Source organism: Moschus berezovskii, chromosome 4 (genome assembly GCF_049115385.1).
Source record: "Moschus berezovskii isolate FMDL1 chromosome 4, NW_MosBer_1.0, whole genome shotgun sequence".
NCBI lineage: Eukaryota > Metazoa > Chordata > Mammalia > Artiodactyla > Moschidae > Moschus > Moschus berezovskii.
The window spans coordinates 78,648,577-78,662,780 of record NC_142463.1 but is presented as its reverse complement, the minus strand read 5'-3'; the positions used below and the strand labels follow the sequence as shown (position 1 = coordinate 78,662,780).

The window sequence follows — 14,204 nt, the reverse complement described above, 5'->3', positions numbered from 1 at the left end:
TTTTCTCTAAAATGTCTTGATTAGTAGCAGTACTTTATTTTTCCCATTGAATTTTGCAATCATTTTGTTAAATTCTGATAGAAACTAAATGGAAAACTCAGCCGGTTCCTTATGCTTCATCACTCTCTACCAAACCAAAATTACCAACCAACAAACCAGCCAACCAAACAAACAGCCCAAGAAGCAAATAAAAACTCACATACACTGGTAGAATTTTAAAAGTTACTCCTAATAATAATTATCATTATCCAGAGATAATCAGAGATTGATACTGTTATATATGATTTTCATCTGCATGATGTGTTATAGCTCATATAAAGCTGGAATTGTTTGTTATACATTTAGTAATCTTATTTCTCTTAATATATCATGAAATGATGATATACCATGTCATTAGTCTTCTAAATTATTTTTAATGGATACTTATTATTCTATTATATATATATATATGCAAGTATATTTACAAACCTGTATATGTGCACTGTATTTATTCAGCTAATCCCTACTTTTGGACATCGAATTGGATTCCACTTTTTACTAAATACTCTAAGAAATGATTTTGCTATCTTGTGAGTGTCTTAAGAATACATCTTGTATCCATCTCTTAATTTTCTTTAGTATTGGTATGTTTCCTTGTTAATAAAATTCTTGGTCAAATGGTAAAACAGTTTCTGAGTTTTTTTTAACTGATTGCTGAATTATCCTGTTTTAACAATTTCATGGTGCTACCAGAAGTGAATAAGAATATCTCATTAGAGATTTGATTGGAATTGCATTAAACTTAAAATAAATTTGAAAATATGTGGCAACATTTTTTGTCTTCAGACTTTACCTCAAGAAACGGTGTGTCTCTCTAGACATATATATTATATCACTTAGTAAAATTTCATTGTATATATCCTGCACAGTTCCTTAGTAGGTATAAAACATAACTATTTTTTCATATAAAGTCTTCATATTTCCTAAATAAAATTATTTTTAGGCTTTAACTGTTTTTTTTTTTTTTAAATGTAGCTATCAGGAATGGATTACTTTCACATTACATCATGCATGCTTGGTCATGTCTCACTTTTTTACATTACAATTTCTGACTGTTGCTTTTCAGAAAGCTTTTGATTTTTGTATATTCATTGTATATTTGAATATTGAGTTTTCAATTTAACTGCTATTAATTTTAGAGACACTGATGTGAGGACCAGAGAGTTTATCAGTGTCCCCAAATCATAAGGTTGGTCTAGTGTTGGAATTGGTATCAAGTCTAATTTTCTATAAATTCCAAAGATAATGCTTTTTATACCATCCCGTATCACTTCCCAAATATATCTGTAGAAATTCAATTCATGAAACGAGGGAGATTATATATAGCATTAAATGCTTTGTACAGGTCAGTATTCTATTCAACTCTCAGCACCAAATTTTAAGAGTGACATGGACATTCAAAAGCTGGTAAAGAATCTGCCTGCATTGTGGGGGGATTGGGTTCTATCCCTGGGTTGGGAAGATCCCCTGGAGAAGGGGAAGGCTCTCCCACTCCAGTAATCTGGTCTGGAGAATTCCATGGACTACAAAGACCATGGGGTTGCAAAGAGTTGAACACGACTGAGCAACGTTCACTTTCACTTTCTAGAATGAGCCTGTGATATGAGGAATGACTGAAATCAGGAAAATGAAGGTATATAGCTTCAGTGACTAGAGTCAAGATGATTGGGAAGAAGTTAAAGGAAAGTGGATTCTGGCACATTATGTCAGAATACAGCACAGAGAGTTTTTCTTAAATGGAATAGGGTATTTTGAGAGATATTAATCCACCTGAGTTTGGAAGTGCTCAAGGAGAAGCTGGATGAGATTCTCTTGAGCATATTGTAATGGGGATGGGAATGTTGACCAAGAAATCCCTAAGTTTTCTCCTGGTCCTGTGATTATTTCTGAATTTACCTTTGAAAAACCCTAATTCTAATGTTAGCCATGGGATTTGGATGTAGTTATCATTACTACTTATGTGGTGAATTAAAAAGCACAAATTTTCTAAATCTCATTTTATTTAGTAATCTTATTCTTATTTCCCGACTTTACAACAAATTCTGACAGATCTCTAAATAGAATCCAGTTTATGTTCTACTTTTTTATTCCTTTGTCTATCTTTTCCTGTTTGTTCTAATGAATAGTGACAAAATAAAATAAGAATACACAACAAACACAAAATAAGCCCTTGAATAATCAAAGGGTGATGCTAAACTGTGACCATGTCTTCAATAAGAAAATCTGTTGGCTGGGCAGGCAGTCATTAGGTTTCTCCCCCTTTTCAGCTTGATCCTTATTCACTTATTCATTCATGATGGTTTTTTGTGCTTCAACTAGTGTTGCAGGGCTATGAGAGATGCAACAGTGTCTTTGCCTTAAGAAATCCTGGTTGGAAGGGAAGAGACTACATCATGACAGTGGGATGGGGAGAAAGTAACAGAAGCTTAGAATATGAGGTACTCTGAAAAATGGTTCTTCTCAACACTGTTAAAGTGATAACAAATGCTTCTGAAATGGCATTACATTCTTTCCTTTTCCACTTCTACTTCTAACAGCTTGGGGGCGAGGATAAGAGACTGTAGGATTGGGTTAAAAAATGTGATTAAGTGGAGAAAGTTTGGGTTAGAAAATGTGATTGAATGAAGAACCTCCATAGATTCTTCTCTTTGCTCCATTTCAAAATTTATTAACAGTGAAAAACAGAGGCAGTTCTGAACAAGGGTAAAGATTGTGGTTTTGATGTTTTCTAGAATTTATTGTAATGTTATGAGCAGAGACTCTGCTATTTTCTACTATTTAACTAATTCCTTTATTTTGGTTATGTTTTATTTTTTAAAATTTACTTATTTTAATTGGAGGCTAATTACTTTGCATTATTGTATTGGTTTTGCCATACATTGATATGAATCTGTCCAGGGTGTACATGTGTTCCCCATCTTGAACTGCCCCCCCCCCCCATCCCATCCCTCTGGTTCATCCCAGTAACTAATTCCTTAACTTTCCTCGATCTTAGGTTTTTCACCTATAAAATGGAAATGGTAACATCTACTTTTGAAAATACTCTTAGGACTGTTTGGACAAATGAGGTAATGAATATGAATGTTTTATTTTTATTTTTTAAGCCTAAATGGTATACAAGAGTAGGTGCTGTTATTGTTATTTTATCTTTTTAAAATTTAAGTATAGTTAATTAACAATGTTGTGTTAGTTTTAAGTATACAGCAAAGTGATTCAACTGCTGCTGCTGCTAAGTCACTTCAGTCGTGTCCGACTCTGTGTGACCCCATAAACGGCAGCCCACCAGGCTCCCCCGTCCCTGGGATTCTCCAGTCAAGAACACTGGAGTGGGTTGCCATTTCCTTCTCCAATGTGTGAAAGTGAAAAGTGAAAGTGAAGTCGCTCAGTCATGTCTGACTCGTAGCGACCCCATGGACTGCAGCCCACCAGGCTCCTCCATCCATGGGATTTTCTAGGCAGGAGTACTGGAGTGGCTTGCCATTGCCTTCTCCGATATATGTTATACATATAAAATTATATATTATACATGTATGTATATATATTCTTTTCATTATAGGTTATTACAAGGTTTGGAGTATAGTTCCCTGTGCTATATAGTAGGTTTTTGTTGTTTTTCTATTTTATATGTAGCAGTACGTATATATTAATCCTCAAAGTTATTATTTTTTCCATTTTTTAAAAAAGTTGAAGATTTGCAAAGTTGTGTTTATTTCTGCTGTACAGCAAAGAGATTCAGGAGAAGGAAATGGCAACCCACTCGTGTTCTTGCCTGGAGAATCCCAGGGACGGGGGAGCCTGGTGGGCTTCCGTCTACGGGGTCACACAGAGTCGGACACGACTGAAGTGACTTAGCAGCAGCAGCAGCATACATTTTTAAAATATTCTTTTCTATCATGGTTTATCTCAGGATATTGAATACAGTATTCTGTGCTATACAGTAAAACCTTGTTGCTTATCCACACAATATGTAATAGTTTTCATCTACTAACCCCAATCTCCCAAAACTATATAATCAAAAAGATAAAAAAAAAAAAAGATACATGCACCCCATGTTCATTGTTGTTTAGTCACCGTCATTCTGACCCTCTTATGTGACCCATGGACTGTAGCCTGCCAGGCACCTCTGTCCATGAGATTTCCCAGGCAAGTATACTGGAGTGGGTTGCCATTTCCTTCTCCAGGGGGTCTTCCTGATCCAGGGACTGAACCAGTGTTTCCTGCATTGGCAGGTGGATTATTTACCACTGAGCCACCAGAAAAGCCCATGTTCAGAGCAGCACTATTCACAATAGCAAGACATGGAAGCAACTTAAATGTCCATTGACAGATGAATGGATAAAGAAACGTGGTATACACACATACTTAGCCATAAAAAAGAATGAAATAATGCCATTTGCAGCAACATGGATATACCTAGAGATTATCATACTAAGTGAAGTAAGTCAGAAAGAGAAAGACAATTACAATATGGTACCACTTATTTGAAGAATCTAAAATATGACACAAGTGAACCCATCTACAAAACAGAAATAGGCTCACAGATATACAAAACAGACTTGTGGTTGCCAAGAAGGGTGGGATAGAGAAGAGATGGACTTGGAGTTTGATGTTATTATTATTTTTAATTGCAGAATTCTTGTGTTTGAGATGTATTTATATCTAGATTTGGTGGCATCGATTGATTTTGAGTAGCTGTTATGTCTCCTTTTAACGTCACTCCATGTCAATTATTGATGCAGTGACACATTGAAAACTTCATGCTTAAGACAGAAGCTAGAGGTTCAGAAAATTACCTGGCTCTATGTCTAAAATGGTTTGAGTGAATTTCACTCAGTCACAGGTTTTACATAAAAACTATAAGTATAGATCTCACTCAAATTATTCCTATGGTGTTTTAGGAAAGTTGACATGTCACAGGGCTCCTGGTGAGGAAACTTCTGAGTTTCCCAGAATGACAGCACTGCCATTTAAATAAGTTGAATAAATTAAAATATTCTTATCTTATTTTTAGAGAAGCTAGGTAGTTTCCATCTGTAGATTAGGAAGTGGAAACTCTGCTTTGGTTCTAGCCTGAACTACACTGTATTGTTTAGACTCTTGTTAGATTTAGTCACTTAGTCTCTGGCTTGTTTTAATCACAGTTTTCTAAAGAAGCAGCTTTTCCTTTTTACCATCTAGTAACATTGTGGAAATTCATGGGGATCCTTGTCAGTAGAGGGCTTGGCGGAGTAGCATTATCACTCCATAGCACACTGGAAAAACCATCCCTGATTATCAGAAAGTAGTTTCCTTAACAAGGCATCAAAATTATTGTACCTCATCAAATGGTCTGCTTTGTGGGTGGGCTATTATGTTTGGCAAAGAAATGTGGCATAGCACTTTTGTTTTAAGAAACCTTTCCCTCTCTGGAAGAAACATGTAATCTTAGCATAGCACTGTGGAAAATTGTGCAGAGGCTTTATTGTTTGAATATACTGGCACAGGACATCTTTGCTTAGGAGATTCCTACATCTCCACGTACCATCTTTATGTGAATATCTTGGGATGGTCATGACAAATTGGGAGTTCTTCCTATAACTGTCTTAACCATGAGGTGCAGTGAAACAGTGGTTCACTATGCTTCCTTTTAGTCATTATTACTTTATGGTGTCCTTAGAATTCTAAACAACACAATGATTCAAATACATGTTAAGGTCTAACTTCTGTTGAGATCCAGGCTGGTTTGCACTTGTTTTCATGCTCTCATTTGTACAGAAGGAATGAATAGGAAAGAGATGTTCATGGCTGGACTGGGCTTCTTAGACATGTGATCTGGGAAGTCATACATGGTGGCACCACCCTCAGAGGGGTCCAGAGCTTTGTGTGAATGCTTTTAAACTTCTGCTGTTACCACCTTGAAATTCTGAATACTTTTTGAACAAAAGTCCCCACAGGTTCGTTGTGTATTGGGTCTCACAAATTATGTAGCAGATCCTGCTTTGAGGTCATTAACTGCCATATTAACTGTTAGAAAATACCAGATATTGGGAAAAAGGTGAATGAGATGAGGTGGAGTGTCCAGTGAGAGGAAGAATGTGCTAAAGAAGTAACCAGAGGGACTCCCTGGTGGTCCAGTGGTTAAGAATCTGCCTGCCAATGCAGGGAACACAGGCTTGATTCCTGATCTGGAAGGATCCCACATGCCAAGGAGTAACTAAGCCTGTGTGCCACAACTACTGAGCCTGAGCTCTATAGTCAAGAGCCTCAACACTAAGCCCATGTGCTGCAACTAGAGAAGGTCCGAAGGTAGCAACGAAGACCCAGCACAGCCAAAAGCAGAATTAATTAATTAAAAAAGAGAAGTAACTAGGATCTATGTGTATTTATCTTACTGTTTTAATAGTGGTCTTTGTATTGACTAGATTTCTGTTTTATACAAAGAACTTTCTGCCTCCTACATTCCTATGTTTACAAGTCGAAAAAAAATTACTTGGGAGTGGAACAAAATAGGGAGTGTATCTGGGGAAATGTAGAGCTGTTGATTATTTTGCGTCATGAGCAGCTTTGGCTGGCAAATCTGGCTCTGTTGCTCAAATTCCAGTGTCAGGACTTTATATGGCTCATTACCAAACGGAGTCAGTCCTAGGCAGGTAGCCTGTTTTGTGGTTCCTGCCGTTGTCTAACTTTTGCAAGCTCACCTCCTTCATCCATGCTCAAATGTCACCCTCTCCTTGAGGCCCTTCCTGACTGTTTTACTGCAAATTGCAATCCATCCCACCCCACTTCTTACACTCCTGAAAGTGAAAGTGCAAATTGCTCATTCGTGTCCAACTCTTTGCGACCCCATGGCCTATACACTCCATGGAATTCTCTAGGCCAGAATACTGGAGTGGGTAGCCTATCCCTTCTCCAGCGGATCTTCCTGACCCAGGAATTGAACCGGGGTCTCCTGCATTGCAGGCGGATTCTTTACCAACTCAGCTATCAGGGAAGCCCCTCTGATACTCCTAATTCCTCTTATTTCACTTCTTTTCATTTAAAAGCATGAGACTTAAATAAATATTGCATGTTGTTTAAGGTTTCCCCGGTGGCTCAGTGGTAAAGAATCCCACGTCCCAATGCAAGAACCACAAGAAATGTGGGTTTGATACATGGGTCAGTAAGATCCCCTGGAAGAGGGAATATTCATGCTCAGATAATCCCACAGTTAGAGGAGTCTGGCAGGCTCCAGTTCATGGGGTTGCAAAGAGTTAGACATGGCTAAGAGACTGAGTACATGTATTGTTGAAGTGAAAAATGAATGAGGTTTGGCACTTAGTAAATGCTCAATAACCTTTAATTGAAAAAAGGAATGAGAGAATGAGTGGATAGTGTGCATTTCTCACAGCTAAAAGTTAAACCTGGATGAAAGTAAAAATGTCAGCTTTATTCTTACCCATTTTCTCCTCAGATGGGTTTGTTCTCTATATATTGATTCTAGTTCTCGGGAATTTTTCGAGCTCACTAACCGTCCCCCCCACCCTGGCCCCAAAATACTATTTTTGTGCACTTCTATGATCTCCTGCAGTTTAAGATCTAGGAGTTTTCCAGCCTGAGTATCCTCTGTTATTTAGTAACAATATTTTCCTAATGACACCATGGGAATGGAAATAAGAAAATGTGTTTCTTGGGAAGGAGGGTATGAACAGTATATAGGCTATTACTGATTATCAGAAGATATTTCTGTTTTTGTGGGAAATTCACTTGGGCCATTTCATCATTCTTCGATGTGTACCATGTTTACTTCCAGAGAGGAACTCTGTAGAGATTCCTTCATGTCATTCTTTCAGAGAACACTGGAGACATTGGTAGCCTCAGTTCTGATAATATTTAAAGTGCATTTCTATTTGCTAGCCTAATTTAATAGTTCTCCTTTTGTATAAAAATCAGCTATTTGTTAAAATACTGTGTACTAACTTAAGCCTCAAGAGACTTTCTAATCAATGTAATATTTACTTAGTTTGAAGTATTCTGTTTTCCACTTATAATTGAAAACTTAAACTCTTTGGCTGAGAGATACTAAGAGATTAATTAACTTATTAATTTAGTAAGTTAAGAGTTGGCACAGCTGTACCTCGTTTTAATGTGCTTCACCTTTATTTCGCTAGATATATAGTATTTATTTCCATAGATACTGCTTCTTTTAAACAGTTTGAAAGTTTGGAATGACTCTGCACAGAGTAAGTCTATTGGCACCATTTTTTAAAAACAGCATTTGATCACTTTTACGTTTTGGTAATTACCATATTTCAAACTTTTTCATTATTATATTTGTTATGGTGGTGTCTGATCAGTGATCTTTGTTCTTGTTCTTTTCCCTTTGTGAGCAGTCTTTTTCTTTTTTTTTTTAAATTGAGATATAGTGACTTGAGGGTTGCCCTGGTGGCTCTGCTACTGCTGCTGCTGCTAAGTCGCGTGGTAAACAATTCTGCCTGATAATGCAGAAGACACAGGAGATGCATTTTCAATCCCTGATCTGGGAAGATATCCTGGAGAAGGAAATGGCAACCCACTCCAGTGTTCTTGCCTGGGAAATCCCATGGACAGAGAAGCCTGGTGGGCTAGGTCAATGGGTCACGAAAGAGTTGGATATGGATTAATGACTAAACAACAACATAGTTAGTCTACAATATTATATTAGTTTCAGGTATACAACCTAGCAATTCAATATTTTTATAGATTGTACTCCGTGCAAAGGAATATAAAATATTGACTACATTCCTTGTGCTGTACATTATGTCCTTATGTTTATTTTATAACTAATAGTTTGTACCTTTAATCCCCTTTACCTACTTTGCCCCTACCCCACCACTTTCCCTATTCTGGTAACCACTAGTTTTTGCTCTATATCTGTGAATATGCTTCTGCTTTGTTATAATTGTTCATTTGCTTTATTTTTTAGGTTTCACATACAAGTGAAAACATGCACTGCTTGTCTTTGTAATCAGTGATCTTTGATGCTACTATTGCAAAATGATTACAGCTCTCAGAAGACTCAGATGATGGTTAAAATTTTTTAGCAGTAAAGTATTTTTTATATTGCGGACTTCCCAGCTGGCGCTAGTGGTAAAGAACTTGCCTCCCAATGCAGGAAGCTTGAGAGATGTGGATTCGATCCCTGGGTCAGGAAGATCTCCTAGAGGAGGGGATGGCAATCCACTCCAGTGTTCTTGCCTGGAGAATCCCATGGACAGAGGAGCCTGGAGTTAAAAGTCGTAGAAGAGACTTGGACATGATGGAAGAAACTTAGCACTCACGCATGCGTGTTATTTTTTAGACATAGTAATATTGCATTATGTTACATAGTTGAAACATAAATTTTGTCTGCACTGGGAACTGAAAAATTCATGTGACTCACTTTATTGTGATATTTGCTTTATTAAGTGATCTAGAACCAAATCTGCAATATCTCCGAGGTATGCCTGTACCTGGATAAGGTAACGAAGGAGAAACATGAGAGTTTCTCCTCTCAAAATAGAATCCATACTTGGTATCTTGGTATACCCAAATGAAGTGCATGTTCAGTTGCTCAGTTGTGTCCGATATTTTGTGACACCCCCCTCCCCCCCACCGGACCTCAGCCCTCCAGGCTCCTCTGTACATGAAATTTTCTGGAAAAAATACTGGACTGGGTTGCTCTTTCCTTCTCCAACCAAATGAAGTACCCTATTTAAAAAATTGTTTCTGTGTACTTTCATAATTTTTTCTTTTATTCCCTTTAAGTCTTTGAGAAGCCTTCTGAATAATCTAAAATTCAACTTCTGGCTATGAGAAATAAAGGCACCATCACAGTAATTTAGTTTTCAATTTGAAAGCCTAATGTCACATTCCATTTACTTGCTGTGTTTAATCCGTTTCTTTTCAAAAGAGGAACAAGAAGACTGGCACTTGATTCTATCAAGTTTCAGGCATATACATTTATTTTTTAAATTTCTTGCAGTAGAAATAATGACTTTTTGGACCCTCAAAATCATTTGGAATAAATATTGCAGTGAAGATTATTTCATTTCTCAGCTAGGAATTAGAGGAATAAATTTTAGTATGAAAATCAAATAGACCTTAGAATGTTGAAAGTTTTGTTTTCCAATAAAGTGAAGTCTCTGAATCACTGTGTTTGGTTACATTGGGCAACTGTCCTTTGATTTTGTTCTTAGAGTATAAAATTTTGTTCTTAAAATATAAACATTATTTCAATGTAGGGAAATAGAATGAAAACAGTTAGAATGAGATTACTGTCTCTGAGTTTTAGTCTAGGTCTGAGAGTCTGAAGATCTTAAGTGCTTCTAAAAGTGGGACAGTCCCTGAAAACTCTCTGGACACTGTGTGTTTTCATTTCCCTAGGGGGAAGGGGAATAGCTGAGGTGGCTTCCTGGGTAAGGCAAGGGTGGAGAGAGTTGGCATTTCCCAGGGCGTCCGGGAGGGAGATGAGTGGATGTGTTGTTTCCATGGACACACCAGTGCTCCATTTTTTCATCTTCAGTGGTGACCCATGTGACTGGACTTGGTCCAGCGAGGTATAGACTAGGGGAAATTTGTCCCCATAAACTTTTCTCAATTTTTTCTCTACAATTTTATACAAGTGTTTATACAAAATATAATTATTTTGTAATTTTACTTTCTAGATATGCTTATTATTTCTAATGGGATATGGTTAAGCTAATGAAATAATCCAAAAACTAGTTGTTATTATTAATATTTTAAATCATCATAAAAGTACACACCAGTACATTCAGGAACCTATTTACTCTCTGGTCTGCTTGTAAGGTATTTAAAGCATTATGACTTTTGTCCTAGTTTTATTTGAAATTGGAACCCTCAGTGAAAATTCCTGGTTTTCCTGAGTGCGGTCTTACCCTTAGAACATGTGCTGCTTCAGTATGAGTTGTAAAGTGCAGCGGGCGTAATAAGGGCTGAAGTAAGGGTAGGCTGCGATTCTAAAAGGAAAATGTGGAAGAAGGAGCTACGGGTGGATTTCATCAGATATATGATTTAATTTAGTTAATTAAGAGATAGAAGGGTCAGGAAAAGCAAAGCTTGTGCCCACACAACTCACACAGTCTGATAAAGTAACCTTTAGACAACAGCTGTAATGTAAAAGGCCCATGCCAAAAACAACAGAGCAGAGCCCAGTTCCTGTCCCTTAAAGCAAGACAGCTGAAACAGTGGCTGAGTTTAACAACAAGAAGAACAAAGCAAAACAAACAATAATCCAAACCAAGGTTTTTCTGAAGAAAGGAAAATGTACTAATTAGGAGTTGGACATTTCAACAGCACTGCCTTATGGAAAAGTGCCGACTTTATCTGTGGACTTTTGGTTCCTAAACCATGGGCTGAGAAAATATTTCAAGTTACTGAATGCTTTCTGCGTGGAACTGAAACTTTGTATCTGTTTAATAAAAATTCTAAATTGGGCTTAGCATAATAATAATTTATGCTATGAGAATTTGAAGAGCAAAGAATAATATCTTTCTATTCACTCTAATTTTGCATCAGTTTTCTTTTCACAAGACAGTAAAGAGTTATTTTTATAGATAGTAATGTCCAATATACATTTAAATTAATAAACCCACATCTGTAATATTATGCATCAGTTTTTAAACAGTACTCTTGACAGCTAAATTCAGTGTCAGAAAATGCTGAAAAAATGGAATGTTGATTTCTAAAGTGTTTTTTTTTTAAAATTATATGATAAGCTGTAGCCAATGATAAATGATTGTGCCGGAGATTTCCAGGTGACTGCCAAATAGAGGACTTTGTGAAATTGAAAAAAAGCTGGATCACTTAAGGAAAGTAATTCATTTCATACTTTGACTCTTTCCCAGAACAAACATAAAAAATGTACTATTCTCCTTCCTGGTATTAACAAAATATTTTCCAAATCCATTGCATTGCAGGCATTGCATTCCTTTATCAGGATCTTATTCAGTTTGTGACTCTGCTGGAAACTGATATCTTAGAATTAATCTGATACATGCTTTTACCTACTTTTCTCTTGTTTAATCCTTAGCTAAAGTACAATGACATTCATTTTAATTCTATAAAGCTTTGTGGAACACACTACCACAACTACAAATAAAAAGCTTCAAGTTGTTTTCTTAATTTCTTTTTTCTCCGCCTTTTAAAAGATTTTCACATTTTGGTGAGTTGTTTTAAAAAGTTTCCAAGTTGAAGATCAGTTTCAGGATCTATGTCAAATATAAATGTAAGGAAAATCTATGTTTTTCAGGTACATGATAGTGTAACCAAACTGCCTTAAAAGCTTCTGGCTGTTATTTAAAACATGGGTACAGTTTTTGTGAAAATCAAGAACATTTGCTCTCTACTTAGGTTTGGAAGCCCAAGAGTTACAGAGGGTCACCAGGGTTGAGAGAGGCAGAGACTTGCCCGTGAAAGGTGACAGTTCTATTTTTTCCCTAACGGGGCTCAGAAGCAGGGGCAACAAGCAACGTGTCTGTCGTCCCTGTAAGCAAGCACCTCCGTGAGTTATAACTAGGCAGACTTACTGTGATGGCCTGGAGTCTCTCCTTCACCAGCTCAGCTTCTTCCATTCTAGAATTCAGGGACAGGCAGCCAGTGAGCGAAGTCCAAAGCTACCATAAAGCAGGAGGCTTCTTGGGGAGAGGAGTGAAGGTGACAGAAGAGAAGCCAGGAGAGACCCACTCCTGCACCGGTGGAGTAAAGCAGAAATCCCCGACTCGGCAGGAGCGTCTCTGAGCAGATGTACAGATCAGCCCAGACAGACACATGTAATGAGGGTGTGCCGGGGAGGCAGACGCTGAGGCTGCTGGCACAGGCTGACTGACAAGTTTGAACGGCAGCGGCACAAGCCCTTTTCCTTCAGGAGCTGCCAGCTCTTTGTTGCAATGTGCACAGTGAGCAAGGCACATTTTCTTATTAACTGTTCCTTACCCAATTCATTTTTCTCTAGGAGTAGCACCAGGAACCCCCATGCTCTGTGTTTCATCAGCCTCTGCTCTAGCCACACATAACCAGATCTCTGCATGTGTGGGTTTGTGTGTGTTTGTACAAAGTTGTTGACCCCTACTCTCTCTACCAGACAGAGCCTTACCTTGACTGGGCCAAGTCACTTGCTTGTTTTTCTTCCTTTGATTGCTTTCAGATAATAATACAAAATTCTGGAGCAACTTTAGAATTTAATCTAGTGGTAAATTTACATCAGGCTGTCCTCACCTCTTACTTCTCCTCCTACTCCAGCAGTTTGTTTCAAAGTTTGGAATCTTTAGGTCATGGAGAAATTAAAGACAGTGATGCGACTCTCTTAAGAACTTGGTCCATCAGCTGTGTTCAGTGTGGTTTAAATGTCAAGACCACTCTCTGTTATTTCTGTCTTGGACTTCTATGGGATGCATTTCTTTCTTGCACCTTGTTCAGCAATGACACTCAGGAAGGTGGCCATTTTGACCTCACAGTTACGCAAGAGAATGGAGTGTGGAGACTTTGAAAGTGTGACGAGACATTCTGTAACTCATGTAGTCTGAAACCATGTGAGAATTCCCTGGCCCTTTGGAAAAAAGAAGTCAAGCCCAGTGAAACTCTTAGCTCGAAGCAGAGTCTTGGAAGCTTTATGATTGACTTTGTCTGTTTTCTTTCCCCTACCGTTTCTTTAATTAAATTTTGATGCAATAAATCCTAATCACCATCTACCTAATTGTTATATGTGTAGATGTTGTCAAGCACTTTTGTATCAACATTCAGTTGAAGAAGTTAAAAGGACAACCCAAACATCGAACAACTGGTTTACTTTCCTTTGCGTTATCAATATCAGTAATAATAATGACTAATATTTGTTGAGTACCCTCTATAGGCAATGCTTTACATCAGATTTATCTTACAAGAGGCTGGAAGATTTTAGCCCTATTTTAAAAATGAGGAAGCTGAGGATCAGAGAGGTCATTTGCCATACAGATAATAAGCAGCAAAGTCAGGATTGGAACCTGGATTTTCTAACAGTCATTCATCAGGTCTGCCCAAGAAATAAATAGGCTGAAGATTACATGCACCTTTGTGAGAAAGAGTTGGGCCCCCAACCTCCTCCTTCATCTAGCTTCCAGAACACTTAGAGTTGGGTTTAAACCCCTTAGTTGAAACCCCGTAGGGATCTCCTTAAACTTAGTGGGCCCAGTGAG

The 14,204-nt window shown here is 37.7% G+C and overlaps 1 protein-coding gene across 1 annotated transcript in view; it reads right to left on the bottom strand.

Moving 5' to 3' along the window:
- The window catches only part of PALMD (palmdelphin), a 62,578-nt gene extending 49,702 nt beyond the window's left edge, over positions 1–12,876 (bottom strand). The window contains exon 1 of the mRNA XM_055401655.2: positions 12,561–12,876. Coding sequence (XP_055257630.2) covers positions 12,561–12,605 — 45 coding nt within the window. The 5' untranslated portion in view covers positions 12,606–12,876. The remainder of the gene's footprint in view (positions 1–12,560) is intronic.
- Positions 12,877–14,204: the final 1,328 nt, after the last annotated feature.